This window comes from Columba livia, chromosome 20 (assembly GCF_036013475.1).
Source record: "Columba livia isolate bColLiv1 breed racing homer chromosome 20, bColLiv1.pat.W.v2, whole genome shotgun sequence".
Taxonomy (NCBI): domain Eukaryota; kingdom Metazoa; phylum Chordata; class Aves; order Columbiformes; family Columbidae; genus Columba; species Columba livia.
In genome coordinates, this window is record NC_088621.1 from 1,363,021 (window position 1) to 1,383,158 (window position 20,138).

A 20,138-nucleotide genomic window follows, 5' to 3' on the forward strand; every position below is an offset into this window, starting at 1 on the left:
GTTTGGTTTGTGCTGTGCTGGACTCACTGCTGTATTTTCAATCCAATGAGCGCGGGTTTCGTTGACTTTAGTACGTTGTTTACTCCCACAATGATTTATAAATCCTTTGTTGAGATGCAAACCTTGTTTTCAATAAAAAGCTCATTTCATATCTGACCAATCCATGAAGTGGCTTGAAGATGTTTCACTGAATAATGTATCAAATATTCTTCCAGGAATTAAGATAATGGCCATTTGGAAAAGCCGAAGGCTGCAGGAGGGTCTGCCCCTGGAGTCGCGCTGCTTCGCCCCCAGCAGCCCGGCCAGACTGCGGCTCCGGCTCTTCTTGTGTTCTCTGGAGCGCCTGAAAAACTGGGTTTGGGGCAGGAAAAACACTCGTGTAAAACACCTTTAGTTGGAATGAACACGAGAGGAGCTTTTGCAGAGAAATACCTGCCTACAAGTATTAACATCATCGCGCTTCTCCGTAATAGAATCTCTAATGGGTAGTTCAGGTGAATTCTTTGTTTCATAATGTGCTTTATTAGGCAATTACATTTTTTTATAGGTCTAACCTTCCTTTTTGTTTAAAAGTCAGTCCTGATGCTTTCTTGGCTCAACATCAGCACCTTCCCCTCCTCTAGGTACCAGGGCCCCCTGTGTATATAGTATATATAGTTACTCAAAATGGAGAATTTTTACTTTCCAGTTTTTATATCGGAAATACTGTTAAATTATACATAGTCCATTTTCTAGGTGAAGTTTAATTTTGAAAGCGGATTTCAGGTTTTAGTTTAGTTTTGGGTTTTTTTTCCCCTTTGAAATGCCACGCTTTCAGAACGTCTCCAGACTAACGATTAGTCTTGATTTTTAATCCCGACTTTTTCTGATTTACCATTTTCCTGGCTGCAGTTTAACTCCCAATAAGAACAGAGTAGAATGTGTTTCTCACAATGGACGGTCCGGCTCCTTTGTGTGTGTGTGTGTGTCGCTGAACCCGGGGCTGTGGAACCTGAACCGTCACCTGCAGTGAAGGTGAAACCCGATTCATGGAACTCATGGAAACCTCTGATCCAGACTGTTACCCCAGCCAGGGCTGGATGTATTCCTGACCCCCAGCGGGTTTTAGTCTGGGGAAGTCGACCCCACCGTGCAGGGATCCCGGGGAGAACCTGGAACCTCCGCTCTCGCAAACCTCGGCTGCTCAGCTGGGGCTTGGTAAGAGAAAGGTTTTGACCCAGCCAAGTGAATTACCCCGCTTTGGTGCTGAGGATCGGGAAGCGCAGGACACCGGGCTGGACTGCGACCCGAGCAGCAAATGACAGGAACAATCTCAGTATTTCTCTTGGGACACCGCGTTCTCAGCGTTACTCGAGATGCATTAGCGCCGTTCTGAACAGGAAACCAACACATGTTCTGGTTTAATCTTTATTGATTTTTTTTTGTTTTTTTTTTACAAGTATAGAATCTCATTTAAATCAGAGAGCTATCCCGGCATCCAGCAATCTGCCTGTTCCTCCTCAGCGATGAGCAGGGGACAGCCGCGTCTCGCTGGGGACGGGCTCGCCTTGCGCTCCAGTTCAGCCGGCCCCAGCCCCTCCGCGGGGACGGGAGGGATGCCCAGGAGGCAGCGCCTTCTCCCCATCTCGGGCTGGAACCGTTCTCGTCGCGCGGTGAACAAGGCAAAGCCTTCTCTGGAAAGCCGTCCCTGTCCGGAGCGTGAGCAGATCGCCGTTTTGCGCAGAATAATTCTAGAGTGCGATGTCACCTTGAGGATGTCATGAAGTGATTTGGAAATGGGCTAAGGCAGATCACGACCGTACTTAGAGCTGAGTAATCAAGCAGATTTACCTACTTCCAGTTTGCTGGTTGATGGAATGTTAGAAAACGCAGCTCATCCCCTCTGGAAGGCGCCGTGCACAGAGTTCCCGTGGGGTTCTTTGGCTGAGCCGGGGAGGGTTCACCTCTCGCTTCTGTCTTGAGCCACATTTGGACAGGAGCTCTGTTTACTTTCCACCCACAAGAAACACCAGCATTTTTGAGTACTGTAAGAGTATTCCAGGGCCGTTGCCCTGGTGTGGAATGACTGAGAAAGGATCTTGTATTTATTTGATTCGAGTAATTCAAATTTTATTTGTGGCCGACATGAACTGACTTCACTTTTTTTTAAATTTTAATACAGATTAAGAGCTGACTAAAGATCTCAAACACTATATACTGAGAGTCACTACGGCTGTTAAAGAAAACACCAGCACTAGCACTGCAGCCCTGCCCTCCTGCTTTCGGAAACCCCGCTGCGCGGAGCAGGACCCGCTCGCCCCGTGCTAGTGCCGCTCCCTACCCGCTACAGGATTTTGCAAGGAAGCAAACAAGCTATTAACGAAATATCCAGGCTACCGCATCACAAAGCACATTTTGTTCATTAACTCTGCCAAACGCCTGTTGGGCCTTTCCTCATAGGATACTAATAAACTGAAAAAAGGAGGGAGGCTTCATGAAAGGAATAAACTTAGAAGGAGGCCTCATTCTGCTAAATCAGAGAAATGCGGGTGGGGGAATCCCTGTAGAGAGAAATGCTTTGAGGGGAATCGTTGGCCTTGCAGGTTAGTGAGGTGAGAATTAGTTGAGGTTCTGCTGTATGGTAAAGAACCAAAGTTGGCTGTAGAAGGAGAAGGGAATGTCTCCAGTCTGGTTGACTCAGAACAGCGCGTCCCTTCTGTTGTGCTTCCTGCCTGCAGTCACCTTAAATTCCCCAGTAAGGCATCAGGGGTCTCCTCTCTCGCTCATAAACGTCTGGGATGATGCCATATGGTGTCTGTACCATTTTAACCGTCGTCTTCCCAAAGAGCTTCCTCTCGTAGTCTATCAGCTGTCTCCAGAAGCCCACGTTGGGGCGAATAATGGGGCGCCTCGATTTGACCCAGTTGTACGCCTCGAAGAGGGAGACCTTGTGGTACTTCATCAGGTAGGCGATGCAGAGCGTGGCCGACCTGCTCACGCCGGCGGCACAGTGGACTAAGGTGGCCCCGTGCTTCCGCGCCACGCTGTTGATCTTGTCGGCGACGCTGTCGAAGTACAGGGAGATGGGGGCGTTGGGCATGTCAGCCAAAGGCACTTTCACGTATTCAAACTGGGGCCAGTTGAAATTGGGGATCTCGATGGTGGCGTTGATGATGCAGGTGATTCCCCGTGACAGGAGCAGGTGCCGGTTGGAGGCGACGCTGCCCCGGCTCAGGTACAGCGAGGGGGTGATTTGGGCGATGCCCCCCAGGGCACTTTCGGAAAGCATTCGCGGAGCCATCAGAGTTCTCGGCAAGGAGTTGTGGCTTCTGGAGGTCATGGAGGATCTTGGCACTCACGCTTCCATTATGGGAACAGACCCACCAGGATCTTCAGCCAAGGGAAGGGTTGTCTGGCCCGCTGGTGTCAGGGCAGCAGGAGCCCCCTCCACCCACTCCCTGCAAAACACAAGCAATGCCCTGTGAGCGGGACGTGGTCCGACGAGCCCATGTCTGCCAGGAGAACAGGAGAACCCAACTCGCTCCCCTGGCCTGGACAACCTCCTGCCAACCGCCCTGCGCCGAGGTGCTGCCGGGTTTGCGTCGGGCTTATTACCACGGGGCCCCCAGGCACGGCCTGGGCAGATATTAACCAAAAAATCTCCCAGCCTAATTAGCTGCAATTACTTGTCGAGGGTTTAGGCAGCGTACCTGTAGGCCCGGACAGCGTTTCACCCGGATTAGCAGGCGGAAGATTAGCAGCTACGCCTTTTCCGCACTCAGAAGCGGCAACTTCACAGCTGGCCGGGGCCCAAAGGCTGGTGAGAAACAGCTCACCGGGGCTGGATGCAGATGCCAGCGATTGAGATGACCTGCCCTCTCCTCAGTGCCACCCTTCTCCTTTTTTAGGTGTATGAAAGGCCCCGCCAAAGTACATAAACAGAGGAAAGTTGCTCATTAGAGGAGGCAGTGAGTCACGTCCATCCAGAGCAGCAATCGGCTCTCAGCGAGGCTGGGGAAGTGTGGAAAGACTGACCTGGTTCTGTCAGAAGCTGAGTGTAAAACCGAAGCAGAGGCTGGGACAAGGGCGGCTCTTTTCCTGCTGCTCCAATGACTGACTAATGCTTTGGAGAGAGACTTGGGTCCGCCTGCCTGAGCGGTGCACCCCGGCTCTGGCCCCAGGAAGGACCCGCTTTTATTTCCCTGCTCCTTCAGGATTTCTCTGAAGCCGGTGGAGAAGGCACAAGCGAGGGGACGAGCCCCGGAGCAACAACAATGTGCCAGAGCCTTGGAGCTGTGTGGTCTCCAGCTGGGGAGTCCCTGCTCTGCCCCGGTATGTCTGAGCCCACCAAAGCGCACCGGGCTTTGCACGGAGGGGACCTGGGGTGCTGAGCGGCTGTTTGTCCCTCCAGCATTTAACTCTCTGGGTTAGAGTCCTCAAAGGGCTGAAAGGCCCTGATGCAGGGTCCTGTACCCCGACACAGCACAGCCATCTGTCTGCATCCCACGTGCTGGGAAACACCGGCAGGTCTCGGCAGCGGCTGGTAACGCTGCCAGTGGATTTTTGGCGTGGCTTTGTGGTACAGTAACTTAATGAGCACAACACGGGCTCCTCTGTGGCTTGTTCCCTGCTGGCAGGTACTTGAGCAGCTCCTGAAACCGTGGGCCCAAAGTGCTGGTGCTGCAAGAGTTCATGCCCCAACACGATCTTTGCTGCAGCTGCGAGCACTCGGCTTCCCCTGCGGACACCCCACCGCAGTCACCCAGCTGGAGCAGCAAGGAAAGGCGTTTTTTTCAAAGGAATAAAGTCCTTTGAGCAGGGGAAACCCCTGCTCTCAAATGGCTGTTCCTGATGACACAAAGGATTTGGGCACTTACGCTTGGTAAGAAACTGTCCTGCTCCAAGTCACGGGCCGGCACACGGATGCTGTGGGCTGCTGAAGCTGGGATGTCTCATAGAGTGTGTCCAACGCTGCACTGGGAAGAGAAGAGATTTGGGGGTTTACTGTGATGTGTCCCGACCCGAAAAGGGCACCGGACAGCCCGTGCTGAGGTGTCGTCCAGGAACGGGGGGAGCACCACAGCTCCCTGCCCGCCCCGGCCCCGGGAAGGCACTTGGTGCTGACAGCGTAATGTCACCAGTTGCTGCCAACACACTGTTCAAAATCACGGGAGGCCCAGAGGAATCTGAGGCTGGCGCAAAAGTCATGATTCAATTAAATTAAAAAAAACCCACTAAGTAATTAATTTGCTCTAACGTCTACTTTAGCATCCGCCAAGACGCTCGCCCAGTCCCAGATTGCTGGTGCAGGTCTGCGTGCCTTCTGATGGTGCCCAAATCTCCCTCCTTGGAGCTGCTCTGTGAGGGCTGTGCTACCCGGACCTGCAGGTCCCGCTCCCGGAAAGCAGAGAACGGGGCAGCATCCCCTTGTTTTATTTCTCCAGCCAGACCAGAAACAACTCGAGTGCCTGTAGTGCAGGTGAGGCAGCCCGGCTCTGCTGCCCATGGAGAGCAGAGCATCGCCTGGCCCGGGGCTTGCGGGTGCCTGGGGAGCAGGGCGGCAGTGTCCCCCTGCTCCTGCAGACCAGGGCACCCCGTCCCTGCCCCAGCAGGGCCCTGACACACTGCTGGGGCTGAGCATGCCGAGCACGCTGAGCACGCCAAGCACCACCGGCCCCGCAGCCCTGGGCTCGAGCTGCTCCCCAGCAGTGCTCGGGGCGCTTTGGGACGGGCTCTGCTGCTTTCCATAAAGTGGTTCCTGTTTGCAGGCAGCAACTTATCCGGACATTTGCATGCGACAGGCTGGGCTGGCTCTGCAAACGCTGGCAGCAAACTGTGCCGAGCGGCCCCCGCGACGGCATCGCACGACGGGTGAGACGGACGGTGAGACCCATGAGGTGGACGATCCGATGGACAAGCAGGTTCCTGCTCCAGGAGCAGCGCGAGGGAGGCCCTGCCTGTCCCACCTCTGCTCGCTGTCAGCGCAGGGGGGGACAGGGCGGGTTTTGGGGCCAGCCGGGAACACGGGTGGGTGCCAGAGCCCTGTGTCCAGTTACACAGCACTTCCCTGGGGCTCCAAATGGCTGGCACCAGGCAGCATGGCCTCTGCTCGAAGCAGAGCAGCTCTTGTCTGGAAAGAGTTAATGTTTTGGAGAGGAATTCATTCAACAGGCAAGAGATAAGGCTGCTGTGCTGTCTCAGACGCTGGGGAAAGCTGCTGAGGGCGGCAGGTGCCGTTGGCCCTGCCCATGTTCTGGCTGGGATGCCACCGACTGCAACACGCTGTGTCAGGCACGTGACGGAGCCGCGGTGCTGCCCACGCAGCCCAGGCCGAGCAGCTGCCGCTCGCGGGAGCCGGGGAACGAGCGGGGCCTTGTGTGCCCGGTGGCGGAGCCCACGCTGGCTGCGGAGCCCTCGGCCCATCCGCGGGAGCCACCGCCGGCCGTGCAGATGTGAGTCTGTCCGGACAGCTGCGCCTTCCCGTCACCCTCCTGCCGGGCCCGGCCAGCTCTGGACAAAGGCTCGCCTGAAATCCGCTGCTTCGCTCCCGTTAAACTGCATTTGCCTTTCTTAACACACCCGATTTATCCTGCCGTGTCCCCGCTGTAATCCAACACTGTTGCTCTTCATTGTGCTGGGGCGGAGAGAGGAAGAGAGTGAGAAGCCTCTTCCCAGCCATTGCTGTGTGCAAAAACAAAGAGGAAACTAGCTGAAGATCAAGCGAGGCCAGCACAGAGCCCAGCCCTGGCTGTGCCACCTGTGGGACCTGCAAGGGACGGTGGCAGGACAGGGACAGCTGCACCATACAGCCACTTTGCACCATTTCATGTGAAAAACAACCCCATGTCTCCTGCCATTTTCTCCTGGTTTGAGTTTCTGAGCAGTTGTGGGCCGGGGTGGTCACAGAACCTGAAGTCAGTGTCCCCAGGGCGCTGGAGCCCATCTCAGCTGGTTCGTCACGGTTGTCACGCTGCGAAGGGGCCGCAGGTGCTGCCCAGGACACTGTGACACCGCGGGCTCAGAGCGGGGCTGTCCCTGCAGCAGCAGCCAAAACCGCCTTCAAAGAGCCGGGTGCGCTTGTGGTCCCCTGCGAGGGGGTGACATTCCCTGGGTGCAGCGTGGTCCTTGGGCACAGCCCGGCTGGTGCTGGGATGGCATTGACAAGGTGTTCCTGCTTCCTCGTTGGCTTAGCTGACTCAATTAACTGATTAATTAAGGTTGTAACAGCCCTGACCCACAGCAAGCCCCTTTGTAAACTCTGCCCTGGCCTTCCCCAGGCACAGAGATCAGTCGCTGCTGTGTGCTCGCCCCACTGGGAGGGCTGGGGTCCCCAGGGTGGCAGGGGGTCCCCGGCCCTGGTGACACAGGGGTGGGACCAGCACAGCCTCCTCCCTCCCCGGCAGATTGGTGGGTTCTGCCATTTCTCTCATCTGCATAATCAGGGGTGGGGGAAGGCAAGTGGATAATTACAGCCTGGAGACGACTCTGGTCTTCAAAGCCTCCAGGTCTTTCCATACAGCTCCTGGCCAGCACTGTCCTTGGGTGCAGGTTTATGACGAGGGGTGCTTCTCCAGCCCCCCTGCACCGGGACCCCGTCCTGCAGACTCCCGGGTTCCCCGCAGACCCTCCGCTCCTGGCCGTGCTGCTCAGGTAAGTCTGGCCGCTCGTGTCGGGCACCGCGGGTGTTTGTGCTGCGCCTCGAGGTGACGCTGCGTGGTTCGTGTGCGGTTTGTGCCTTCCCAGGGCTGAGCAGTTTGACACCGGCTCATCTCCCACCCGGGCTGGCTTTCCTGGTGTTGGAGCAGCTCCTCTCCAGGCAAGTGGGTTTCAAAAGCAACACAACAACACTGATGTCATGGTTGGTGGATCGGGTGGTCCAGCCCCTCGGAAAGGCGGCTGCTGGCAATGCTTTCAACTCTTTTCTTCCAAATCTTGCAATAGCTGGAGTCTGTTTCTCTTGCTTTCGTTCCTGGGAATGCACTCCTGCTAACAAAGGCTGACATTCCCACAAGAAAACATTCCTGGACCTCCTGAGAAAGGCTTGAAAACACGTCTGAGAGCTCAAAGGCAAACAGGCAGATGTTAGTTCGCTATGCTGTGACCTCCAGGACAGGAGGAGAGCCTTGCTTGTCCGTCTCTAGATAATGACTTGGCAAGTATGAGCTTCTGGTTTCTTATTCTGGTGCTTGCTGGGTGCTTTTCCTCTGATTTGGGGTTATTTTTTGGATTTTCTATATTAAGGGCTCCTCTGGCTTGAGCCCAGAGGCTGTGACTTGTTGCTGAGGGACCTGAGCAAGACTTGTAGTTGGTGTTGGATGGTCCATCAGTAACGTGGCGATGGAGCTGGTACCTGGCGGGGTGAGAGCATCTCCTGGGCCCTCCCGCCCCCACAGCAAAGCCACCGAAACCCCAGGGTTTATTCCCCGAGCACCATCTGGGATTCAAAGCAGGTTTGTGGGTTGGGTACGTGAGATGTCAGTACTGAAGCCCTCTCCCCCTTCCCGGGAGAGGCAAAGTTATTCATTTTAGAGATGACAAACACTCTCTGATGCTGCAGTAAAGAGAAGAGTCAATATTAGAGGCGCTGAATGAATGAGTCTGCTCAGGGCTCTTCCTAGCTAGGCTGAACAGCAAATTGCTTCGGAAATGGTCTTGGGGAACAGCGTTTAAAATAAATTTCAGCAGAGAGTGCCAACTGCAGCCATTCTGAGGGTCAGGTTGTGCCTGCGCTGGGGCCATGGCAGTGGGAAGCGGCCGGTGGCCACGGGCAGCCCGGCTCCCACTGATGGCTCTGCTGGGGTCCCGGCTTCCCTGCCTCTGGCTGTGGGGATGTGCTCCTGGAGCTGTGACGGGCTTGTGCGGAGCCAGCAGCGCATTCTCGTGACGGAATGGACGAGTGGTTTGGTTTTGAAGCGGAAGAGAAGGAAGGAGAAGCAGGAGGGGACGGTGGGGCGGCTGGGGCTGGGGGCGCCTCGACCGATCACTGGCTGATTGCAGCTCGCAGCCCGCGGTCCCCGCGCGGGCAAGCAGAGTGGGAGCATCAGATGGTAAATCAGATAATAATCTGTCTGCCTGGATGCTTGTGCAGCACCCAGCACAACCGGGTCTCCTGTGCTTGCAGGAACACACCGCTTAACTTCCCAAAGGTGTCGTGGTGCATTTCGGGTGTGACTCCCCTTTACACAAGAAACTCACGGGGTACAGCTGCAAAAGGTCCCAGGCTTGTCCTTGTTTGACGACCCCAGATCAGACACGTTTTGTCCATAAGTACATGGTCTTTTTTTGCTCCTGGTGTGGCGCTGCCTCCTCCGCACACCTGGAATTCCAGCTGCTCCCATGACCCGAGCCAGCTCTCCAGGCTGCCGAGCCCTCGTTAGCCTGTCCCAGCCTGCCGTGACGCTGCCTTTGGAAGGTGACAGCAGATGCTCCTGCGTCACAGCCGGTGCGGATGGCGCGCCTGGTGCTCCAGGCAGGCCTGGGTAAGGCCAGGACTCCGCAAGCCTCGCCTATCTGCCTCCTGCAGCCCAGGAGCAGCATCCTCGCTCTCGCAGCTCGGGCTGCAGGCGCCAGGCAGCACCGAGCCTTGGTTTGTGACCAGGCTGCCGAGGTTAATGCACCGAGGGGTTAACGAGCAGTTGCAGAAGGCACGGGCAGCATGTGAGTGTTTGCAGACCATCAGGGCATGCCTCGAGTTGGCTGTAAATCAGCCCAGCTGATGAGCTCCTAAATGTCTAGCGCAGCTCTACCAGCCCCTCAGCCCCTCCTTACTCTGCCTCCCTGATCTGCTCTTCTCCCAGCACCAAAGCAGCAGAAAAAATGGGTAGTGAGATTGTTTTGGAAGGATCTGAGGATGCTCCTTGGCCGTGGGCCGGGGCCCCTGGCTGTGGGCTCGCCAGGCGGGGGAGGCAGCTCCGACCCTCCGCACGCCGCCGCGGTGTCCTCGGCGAGGCGGCAGAGCCGCCCACGGGCACATTACGCACTCCGTGCCACGCAGCCGCTCCAAGCGGGAACGGCAGAGCTGCCGCTGCTCCGCCTGGCAGCGGATCCTGCCAGGAGCCTCTGGCCACGGGAGGGCTCCCGGCCGGCGGGACGGGGCGGCACGGGTGCCACCCAGAGCTCCATGGTGTTTATAAACCCCTGCGTGATACAGCCGCTCCACTCTGGGGACAAGCTTCCCTCAGCAGCCAGCAAGAGCATTTTATGCAAGGAAAACAAACCACCTTTCTTTTGGAAGCGGTGTCTGTTATTCTGGAGCCGCCGGCCGGCTCTAACGCCGTGATCTGTGTGGCAGGCACTTGGAGAGCAGTGGGGGCACAGGGCTCATCTGTGGGGCACAGAACCAGCCAGCAGCGTGGCCATCCATGCCTTATTTAAGAACTCTGGATGGGTCCATGAAGCACTCTTTTAAAACCCATAATTAAGCCTTGAGGAGGCAGGGAGGGGATCCTACAGTTGTGTGCAGGGTCAGTTCTGTACTCAGCTGAACACAGAGGGCTGGGTTTGGACCCCAGGTGGAGATATTGTCTGTTCTGAAGCGTTACAGCTTATTTTGGTGCCAGCTGACGGCATCTGGATTGCAGGTGGAGTTTAGAAAAGCTCCTCTGCTCGTGTCCAAGTGCGTGTGTGACCTGGGGGTGTGGATGGAGCAGACCGGGCAGGCTGCAGCTCCGGCTGCTGTGACATGGAGCCTTGTTTTTGCTGGGGCTGTGCCCGGCGCAGTCACAGCTCACAGGAGAGACACAATCTCTTCCTTATTAGTTGAACAAAACACAGGGACCTGGTGTGTTTGCTCACGTGTGACCCTGCTCGCTGCCCAAGGTTGCGCCTGTTGTTCTGTGGCAGGGCAGCAGCTCTGTGCTCTGCCCCGTCCCTGTCAGCCCAACTTGACACCCATAAAATCAAAGGCAGCTGCAAATTCACTGTGACGTGCTCTGGGAACTGCCCGGTGCTTCCACGCTGGTGCTCACCCGGAGCTTTTCCAGGGGTGCTGCCAACGGGTGCAGGCTCTGAGCGCAGCCCCGCTGCCCGGGGGTCTCGGGGCCGGTGAAGCTGCCGGTGCCGCACCCCGCTGGAGGAGTCCCCGCGGACACGCAGGGGCTGCCCACGCTCTCCGAGCTTCAGCTCTGGGCAGTCAGAGCAGGAAGCAAGAGCTGAAGGGAGAGCAGCGAGACAGCAGGATGGGAGATGGGAACGGGCTGGTCGGCTGCGCTCGCCCACAGCAGCTGCAAGGAATGAGGTCACCTTCTGAGTACATCGATGGGGTTGCTTAGGGTAACGGGAAGGGAGGCCAATCGTAATCAATTAGTTGGAAATCAAGTTTACACGCCGCAGCAAGCGCCTCCCCTGTGAGCAGCGCAGGGCCGATGCCCCTCGGTGTGTGGCTCTGTCTGCTCAAGGCTTGGGGGAATTGTCTTTTGCTCAACAGAAGGGACACCAGGCAAATTCAAATCTCCTTTGTGAACCAGGGCTCCTGCCCTTGTGAGCTGCTGCTCAGCCTCCCCTGACACCCTCTGCACTGTGGGATGTCGGCAAAGGGGAAATTTAAGCCTCAGCAGCCGAGGTGCCCCAACCTGCGGTGAGGCACAGGGCTGGAGTGAGCACGGCAGCACCTGTTGAGCCCTTCTGCTGGGAAACTAAAACCTGCCTGATCTCTTAAGAGGGGGAGTAGCTGTGCGAGACCAGCCCACGAGCTGCAGCGCTGGCACCAGGGAGGGCTCTGCAGGCACAACCGCTGGGGCCACTGTCCCCTGCCCTGCGATGCACAAAGAAGCACCTTCTAGCTTAAGGCTTTATTTCTAGGCAGCTGGGGCTGCTGTGCAGAGATTTCTCAGCTATTTCCAAAAGCCAGAGCGCTATCTGCTAGGTGCTTGCGTTTCTGTTTGCATTATGGTTGCTCAGTGTATCTTTCTTGAGGTGATAAATCCGTGTGTGTGTGGCTAGGGTTGTGTACCTGGAGAGGAAAGGGGCTGGGAGAAGCTCCCATACCCAGTTTAGGGTATTACCCCCACCTCTGAAGGAATCACAGGATGGTTTGGGTTGGAGGGACCTTCCCAGCTTCCCCAGTGCCCCCCCTGCCATGAGCAGGGACATCTTCACCAGCTCAGGTTGCTCAGAGCCCCGTCCAGCCTGGCCTGGGATGTCTCCAGGGATGGTTCATCTACCACCTCTCTGGGAACCTGGGCCAGGCTCTCACCACCCTCAGGGCCAACAGTTTCTTCTTCATGTCCAGCCTGAAATCCACCCTGGCAGGTGGCCCCTGGACGCAGGTCCCGCAGCAGTGGCAGAAAGCCTGGAAGGCTTCTCCACTACCGGTGAACCACTTGTGTAAAGGGCTTTTCTGGGGCCAACAGCAGCAAAGCTGCTCCCGGTCCCTCTGCTGTGCCCGGTGTCTCCTCCCCTCTCCTCCGTCCCCACTTCTGCCCGGACACCCAGCTGCGCCATGTGGCTGAGTCCCTGGGACGAAGTCAGTACCAACCCTCAAAACAGAGATCCCTGTGAGTCTTTCTTGTGCTGGCTTCTGCAGTTCCTTCCTCTCCCATAATCTCTGTCTCCCCCCACTCTGTCTGTCTCTGAGCACTAGAGCAGTGTGAGCTCTCTGCCTTTCCAGCTCTGAGATTCCAGCTGGGATCAGGTATTGAATTAAGCCAGGCACATTTCAATATTGCCCTTAACCAGCAAGGAAGCGATGCCAGAGCCCAGAGCAGAGCCTGCGAGGGCTTGGATGAAATCCCTGGGATTTCGCCTGTTTCTGGAGGAGGGATGGGACCTGTGTGTCCCTGTGCTGGACCCAGGTGAGCCCTTGGGGCAGAAAGGACAGGCAGAGCTGCACATTCACACCTTCTAGGTGTAAACTGATTAAAACCTGCAGCTCCCCTCCTGGTGTTCACCAGGGTCGCGTTAGCCAAGTCACAGCGGCGGATCTCTGCTGGTGGGGATGGCACACGCGCTCACAACTGGGGACTCTTGTTTTTCATGGCCTGGGAACCGAGCGCTCCGGAGCCTGCCCCAAGGTGGATGGAGAGGCCCGGGGGAGGAACCTGCTCCCTGCCAGGGCAGAGACAGCTGATCCTGTGTATCGCAAGGGAAAACAGTGTTTTGTCAGTGCTAATCCCTCCACCATTCCTGTGCCACTGGCATTAGGGATAAACTGAACTCGCAACATGATATTAGGACATCTGTCAATACTCAGAGCTGCAGAATAAAGGACTCATTTGCTGCCCAGTCGAACAGGTTATAATCCTCCCCAACCTCCCTACAGCCAAATGCCACTCATTGATTACTAGTGTTGCTCAAAGCGGCTACTCCGGAGCTGAGTCAAGGGCTGTGCACGCAGCCGGGGCTGGAGCGGCCGCAGGCACGCACCGGGGGTGCGGGCACCAGGTGCCCCGAGCCGGGGGTGCCCAGGGCAGCGGCTCCGTGGGCTGAGCAGGGATGGCTGAGCAGGGATGGCTGCTCCGCTCCGGCGTGGGCTGAGCCTTGTTTCCACGTCGAGGAAACACCCGACCTCTGCGCTTGGCCGTTCTTGTGCAGATCCGAAGCGACTCCCTCTCCCCACGCAGGGTTTAGCCGCCCGCGACCAGGGTTTTTGCCTTGCCCTGTTCTTTCGGGCACCGTCTGGCAGATCCACCGTGGTGGTTCGCACCGTCCCACCGCAGCCAGACACCCGGGACTGTCCTGGGACTGTCCTGGCCCTGGCGATGCCCGGGCCGCGGCTGCACCCAGCCCCGCAGCACCGGGGTCTCCCCGCACGGCCTCAGCACCCGCTCCGGGGGGGCATCTCCACGCTGGGCGGCCGGGGCAGCGGGGGAGGCCGGTGCTCGCCCAGCCGGGGCTGCCCGGCCTCCCGGGGACGGCACTTTAGGGCCCATTTACCGGGGCGAGCTGTAAATAACGCACAGGCAGCGTTACGGCGGCCGCAGAGCCCCGGCGGTCCCCGGAGCAGCCCCGGCGGTCCCGAGCCCCGCGCAGCCGCTCGCCCCCCCCTCGCCCACCGGCCCCTCCCGCCGCAGGCCCCGGCCCCGCTGCCCCCGGCCCGCCCGGCGAGGCCCGGGTCGCTCTTACCATGGCTCCGCGGCGGCTCCGCGCTCCCTCGCGGTGGCGGCGGGGCAGGACTTTTATCGGGCGGCAGCCGGGCTCGGTCTCCGGGGCTGCCACCTGACCGCGGCGCTGCCGGGGCCGCGCTCCGCCCGCCGAGCGGCGGTTACCAGGCTACGGCGGGCTCGGCCCCCGGGCGGAGGCTGCTGGCGCCCGGCCCAGCCTTAAAGGCGCCGCTGCCCCCGGGGTCGGTGTCCCGTGTCCCGAGGGCGGTGACAGGGCCGCCCCCGGCCCGGGCCCGCTCCCCGGGGGACCTGGCGGTGTCCCCGTGGGGATGTGACAGTGTGTGGGGTCAAGTCCCTGTGGGGCTGGGGACAAGTGAGGGTCTCCGTGGGGACAAGACGGGAGCCCTGTGGGGATGGGGATGTGCCAGAGTCAATGAAGGGACATTGGCAGGACCCCAATGGGGACACGAGAGGGTCCGTGTGGGGATGTGGCAGGGTCCCTGTGGGGACATGGCCAGGTCCGTAAAGGGACATGGTAGGGTCCCTGTTACAGGTAGGACGTGCTGTGTGTGTCCCCATGGGGTCTCTACCAGAGTATGTGGGGACATGACATGGTCCCTTAGGGCTGGGGACAAGTGAGGGTCCCTGGGGGTATATGGTGGTGTCCCTGTGGGGGTGAGGATGTGTTAGAGTCCATGCAGGGGCATCACAGGGTCCCTATGGGGACATGACAACACGTGGGGATGTAGCGGGGTCCCTGTTGAGGGGGACAGCCCTAGGACAGGGAGCCAAGCCAGGGTTTTGTGGACTTGGGCCATTCCCAAGTTTGGCTTTGGCTGGAAATCATGGGGCTCAGGTGTCCGGGTCTGCTCCCACCGCCCCCACCATGGCGGGGATGGACCCGGGTGCAGTGGGGCGAGGAGGAGGAGGAGGAGGTGGCCTCCACTTTAACCCCCCAGCTGCTGGAGCGAAGCGTTTCCACCCCACTTTTGTTCGGTTTCTGGTTTTGCCGTCACATGTTCGGACTGAAATAGCAAAAATCCCTAATAGGAAGCTTCCCCTGCCCCGAGCCCTCTGGCTTGTGTCTCCCTTGGGCAGGTTTCATGACTCAGCAGCCCAGATGGAGCCGTCCCTCACAGCCCTCGGCACCAGAGCTGTTTATTGCTCCAGAGGCTGTTTTTCCAAGAGCCTCGCTGCTTTATAACAGCCAGTGCTCTTCCTTAAAACCCGGCCTCTCCAGCGAAGGCTCTCGTCACACTCAGCGCGGAGGTGGGCGAGGAACAAAAATAGACAAATTAAGAAAACCTCAAAAGGCCAAAAACTGAAAATGTGAGGATTTCGGCTCTGCAAGCTCAAGGTTTGCTTTGCCTCTGTGTTGCATCAGCTCTGCTCTTCACCTGCTGCTTTTCTTGGAGCTGCACGGTGTCAGGGCAGAGACGAACCCCTGGGCGAGCTCAGGTCTGCCGGAGGTGGGCTGAACCCTGGGGGTCTCCTCGGGAGCCGGGGTGCAGGGGCTGTGCCTGCAGCCGGCGATTGGAGCCCTTGCCACAGGCAGCATAGGGAGCGATGACGATGGGTTTTGGGGTGGCAGCCTCCCCAGCCTGTGGAGCTCTCCCCATCAGCATCCAAACCCCTCATTTCCCTCCATTTGACTGTCATTAAATGAGAAACAGGCTCTTGCACAGTCCTAGCTGCTCATCACAGGTGGTTCCGAACCACTCACACAGCTGCGCACGGATGTTTTTAATGCTGGTGCGACTTGTGCTTTTAACCTTCACCCCGCCGTGAGCTTTATGTGTTTTTAGCGTGGGTTAGAGGATGCAAAGAGGGAAACTTGGGAGGCCTTTGACCCAAGGATGTGGCAAATGCAGCGGGTACCAGAGCTAAAAGGAAATGTCAGCTCCTCCCCGCACTCAGCCCCGCCAAAGGGTTTGCTTGTGGGCGCTGGAGCAGGGCCGGGGACACTCAGCGGGCAGGCCGGGCACTGCCGGAAGGCTGGTGTCCTTCTGTCCCCTCCTGCAAAGAGCCATTTCGGCCACAATGGATGCACCGGGAGGGTTTGCTCTGAGTGCGGGGGAGGTGTGGGGCAGCAAGTGCTTTCTCGGATGCTGCTCATAACGGCCAGCGGCACCTCCGTGGGACCCCCTGCCCCCGGCCCTGCTCCCAGCAGGTGCTGTCTGGGTTATGGGGATACCAGCAGCAGCTCTCCTGTAAAGCTGACATTGTGTTGTGGGCAGGTTCCCCCTTCCTGTAGGATCCTGTGCATCTCTTGGAAGAGATATGAAGACTGTGTTGGGGAAAAGATGCTCCAAGCAGGACCAGACCCTCTCAATGACACCCCACGGTGCCTTTGGGGGCAATGGAGGGGCTCAAAGCCACCTCAGCACAGCCCAGCCTGACAGATCCGCGCTGGGGTGAGGGTGGCAGGGTGCAGTCCCGGGCACATTCCCGAAGGGTGCGTCTGGCCCGCAGTCCATTAGCTGGTCATTAGGGCTATTAGCTTAATCATTGGGGTGTTTTCCTATCACCTTCTGTGACTGGGGTGTGATCAGCAGCCGGGGTCATGCAGGTCGGCTGAGTGGGGAGCAGATGCTCCATTCCACCCGTGGCAGCGTGTGCAGGGATCCGCCGCCATCCATCCTCTCCAGTTTCCATGGCTACGACAGAGTTTACTCTTCCCCGCCTTCGGCCGCCTGCACAGGCGTGATGCAAAAAAAGGTCCCTGCGTGATGCAAACAGCCCGGGGATGTGGGGCCTCCTGGTTTTCGGTAGCAACAACTGCATCCCAGGGTGTGCAAACCACAGAGCAACGGGCACTGACTGTCCTGGCAGCACTTGTGTCCCAGCCAAGCGGCACCTTTGAGGCACTCGGGAGAGCTGTGTTTTGGGTTTGGGGTGCTGCCACCCCCCTGACGGCAGCGGGGACCTGGGGAGGCAGCGAGTGATCTCCTGGGGATAAATCCAGCCGCGGAGCCGTCGGCCGCCTCTCGGTCAACGCGAGGTGACAGCGCGGAGCAGAGATCCCCGAGCAGGCGCTCGGGCTATGGCCTGTTAATGAGGGAAAACAAAACCTGAGCTTGAGGTCACCGCGTGCAATTTAAGTGGCCAAATGTGGGTCACTGGAGGCCTCTCTGGGGACACAGGGGGATGTCACAACACTGCAGGCTGTTTGTTTGCTTTCTGGCGACACAAGGAGCGGAGGGGGTAGCATATCCCAGCCGGGCAGGGGGACGTTTTGGCTTGGGGGCTCCCGGGACATGGCTGGGATGCGAGGGTGTGTGACCATTTCCAAATCCACGGGGTGTTCTGATTCACGGGGCCGGCGGGTGAAGCGGGAAGTGTTTCGGTAGCGCAGGTGTGTCTCACCCGGCCGCATTGGGCTGCGGGAGCCACCGTGCCAGGGGCTTAGTCACCACTGGGCGATCCCCCGGCCTCCCTGTGCTGCCAGCCACCCCACCGGCTGCCTGCGGACAGCACCGTCCTCCACAGCCAGTTTTCCCTCTGCTTTCCCACCTGATGGGCTGTAGGTGACTGTGGGCTCTATAGGGTCTAACAGCCCCCACACCACGGATGCCCAAAATGCTGGGCACCCCCTGTGCTCCCAGCTTGTGCTTGACCCCATGTCTGGGTTTTCCATGCTCTTCCTCGCGTTCCCACGTGTCCTGACCCCGTGCTGCATGGTTGGGGTGTGTGGTCGGGCCCCTGGTTCCCCTGTGGAAGCACGTTCAGCTCTGTGGGGAGCAGCCAGGCGGGACGGGGGCTGCAGGGACTTGTGTGTTGCTCCCTGGCACCCTCCATGGGCTCCAGTCGAAGGGAGCGGGATGGAAACATGGGTGCTTTCCGCACTGGTTCCTCCCAGAAGGTCACTGAACCAGTTTGTTGGAGGAGCAGAAGCGATCGCTATGGGGCATCGCTGCATGGTTTGGATTTTTCCCTTCTCCGTGTCACCGCAGCCAGGAGGGCAGCCCTGGTGTGGCTCTAACCACAGCTCAAAAGCTGCCGTTCCGGCACCGTGTTCTCTCCCAAAGGAGGTGGTTTAGGTTTCACCGGCCCCACCTGATGGGAATTTGAGTAGGAGCTAAAACTAGGGCTTCTGGTGCCTTCGTTATCGGCGTGATCCGCTCCGCGCGGGGAGCGGGGGAGGCCGGTGCTGTGCCGGGGGCGGCGCGAGCCCCCGGGAGCCGCTCCAGCAGCCCCCACCTCCCCGGCTGAGTCACCACCAGCGTTTGCTGCTGGTGTGACGGCAGCTGTAAGACCCAAAAAAAGCCCCGGCGCTGATGCTTTTAATGACAGGCGAATAACACAGCCCCAAAGCGGATTCATAGCGTGCATGCCTCATGCGGCTCTTAGCGGTGACTAAGGCTGTGCTGGGACGGAGCAGCAACAGCCTCCCCGCATCGCCCCAGTCCTGGCGTAATTAATTCTGCAGATACCCGTATCGGCACATTAACCCAAACTGGCCATCTTCCCGCCCGTCCCCAGCCTTGTTCCATATTTAATCTTTCATGTTCACCTGAGTCTCTAATTCAGCCAACTGCAACCCTTAGCTGAGAGCCCACAGTGCACTAACGGGGGCTGGCGCTCTGGAGCGCTGTGCACGCCAGACACACGCAAGCTTTTGTTACAGCAGGGTCACAAGTGGTTAGTTTGAGGTATCTGAAAAGCAATTTTATGGGGTTTCTTTTCCACTGGCAGCAGCTGTCCAGAGAGCTCGTGTCTGGGTGAGGCACCAACAGAACCTGCACCAGCAGAACCCCGGCATCGGCCCCAGCACCCAGCAGATGGAGGATTCAACCCGTGGTGGGAGCAGCCGCTGTCCTGCCCCTGCCGTCCCCCCCGGCTGTCACAGCATCCCGGTTAAAAATAACCCCCGCGCCAAGGCACTGAATGGGGTTCTGATTTCCCTCGGTTGCTGCGCGGGTCTGGGTGATGGGGAGAGATGCACATTGTAAATAGAACAGCATATCCATGGCAACCCCAACTTTTCATTATTGTTAATTACTCGCACGGTGCTGGAGCCGCGCATGGCGCTTCCCAGCGTGGATAAAGATAGATTCCCCCCTTTCAATGCCTCTCCAAACGACATGGAGGCGACAGCTCGCTCCTGGGAGGCTGGAGCGGGTCTGGCAGGCAGCACGGAGACATTTTGTGAGGAGTCGGAGAAGAGCCGGGATTTAAAGGAGGAGGGACCGGCAAGGCAGAGGCAGCCGGGAGCTCAGGGTGGCTTTTCTCTGCAAAAACACCTTCTCAGAGCATTGGGAAATGGTTGAGAGGGGCTGTGCAGTGTTGAGAGGGGACAGAAGCGATGGGAAGAGGGAGCGCTGGCTTCTCTTTGCTTTAAGGGTGCTCGAGAGAGCGCGGAGGGGAGGAAGAGCCGTTGGCGATTGTTGCTGAAGGGACAGGGATCTGGTGGTGTTGGCTGGAGCCCTCGTGCCGCAGAGGAACCTCCTGCAGAAATCCGGCCATTTAAACAGCTGAGCTCGGGCTGCGCCGGCACCGCTCGCTGGGGTTTGCTTGTCTGTTCCTGGGGGGTTATTTTATTGGAAGTGGTTTGAAAGCTCTTGGGTGGAGATCCCCCACGTGCCACCCCGCTGCCCCCTCAGCCCAAACCTGGCACTGGCGCAGTGGAGCTTTTGAACCCAACAGCCCGTTTCTGATGTGGCTTTTCTTGGTGCTTTGCGCAGCACAACAGCCCGTTGTGTTGTAGCCGGCAACTGAAGGTGACCAGGCTGGCAGAGGCGCTGGAGGCTGTTACCTTCCCGGCTTGGGAGATGCCCCGTGAAAGGGGAAACCCTGTGGGTTTTGTACATTGATGCTATTAGAGTGAAATAACCCAGCCCCACTTACTTACCTTGGAAAAGTCTCTTTTCTGGTTCCTCTCCTGGATCGTGTTCTCGCCTTTCCAGAGATCGTTTCTCCCCGATGTTTTCCGGATGGCCGCGTTCTTCGGCGCTGCCCGAAGCGCAGGGCTCGGGTTTGGGCAGTTCTGTGTGTGGTTCAACCAGGTCACGCTCACAGTGCTGTCTGGGTCCCTTTGGAGCGAAGGAACATCACCAGGGTGTGCTGGGGGCTGTCGCTGCTCTCGGGATGGTCACAGCGGGTACCGGTGTATCTGGCTTT

General features: G+C 58.4%; 2 protein-coding genes across 3 annotated transcripts in view; one reads left to right on the plus strand and one right to left on the minus strand.

Annotated features, from left to right (window-relative positions):
- Positions 1-1,393: 1,393 nt before the first annotated feature.
- Positions 1,394-14,210, minus strand: DUSP14 (dual specificity phosphatase 14). 2 transcript variants are annotated; one of them, XM_065036720.1, is made up of 3 exons: positions 14,041-14,210; positions 4,857-4,955; positions 1,394-3,437 (listed from the first exon to the last, which is right to left on the minus strand). In XM_065036720.1, exon 3 carries the CDS (start codon positions 3,317-3,319, stop codon positions 2,723-2,725), a length of 597 nt encoding a protein of 198 aa, XP_064892792.1. In that variant the 5' UTR covers positions 3,320-3,437; positions 4,857-4,955; positions 14,041-14,210; the 3' UTR covers positions 1,394-2,722. The 2 variants fall into 2 exon arrangements, with proteins under 2 accessions (XP_064892792.1, XP_064892794.1); XM_065036722.1 differs by having other exon boundaries at positions 4,857-4,950; positions 14,041-14,163.
- ACACA (acetyl-CoA carboxylase alpha) overlaps positions 7,455-20,138 on the plus strand; it is a 149,834-nt gene continuing 137,150 nt past the window's right edge. Inside the window, exon 1 of the mRNA XM_065036699.1 lies at positions 7,455-7,629. The gene's annotated coding sequence lies outside the window, so the exon portion shown is untranslated. The remainder of the gene's footprint in view (positions 7,630-20,138) is intronic.

Excerpts from the sequence above, each read along its gene's own strand:
- DUSP14 (XM_065036720.1), bottom strand. The coding sequence starts at position 3,319 with ATGACCTCCAGAAGCCACAACTCCTTGCCGAGAACTCTGATGGCTCCG.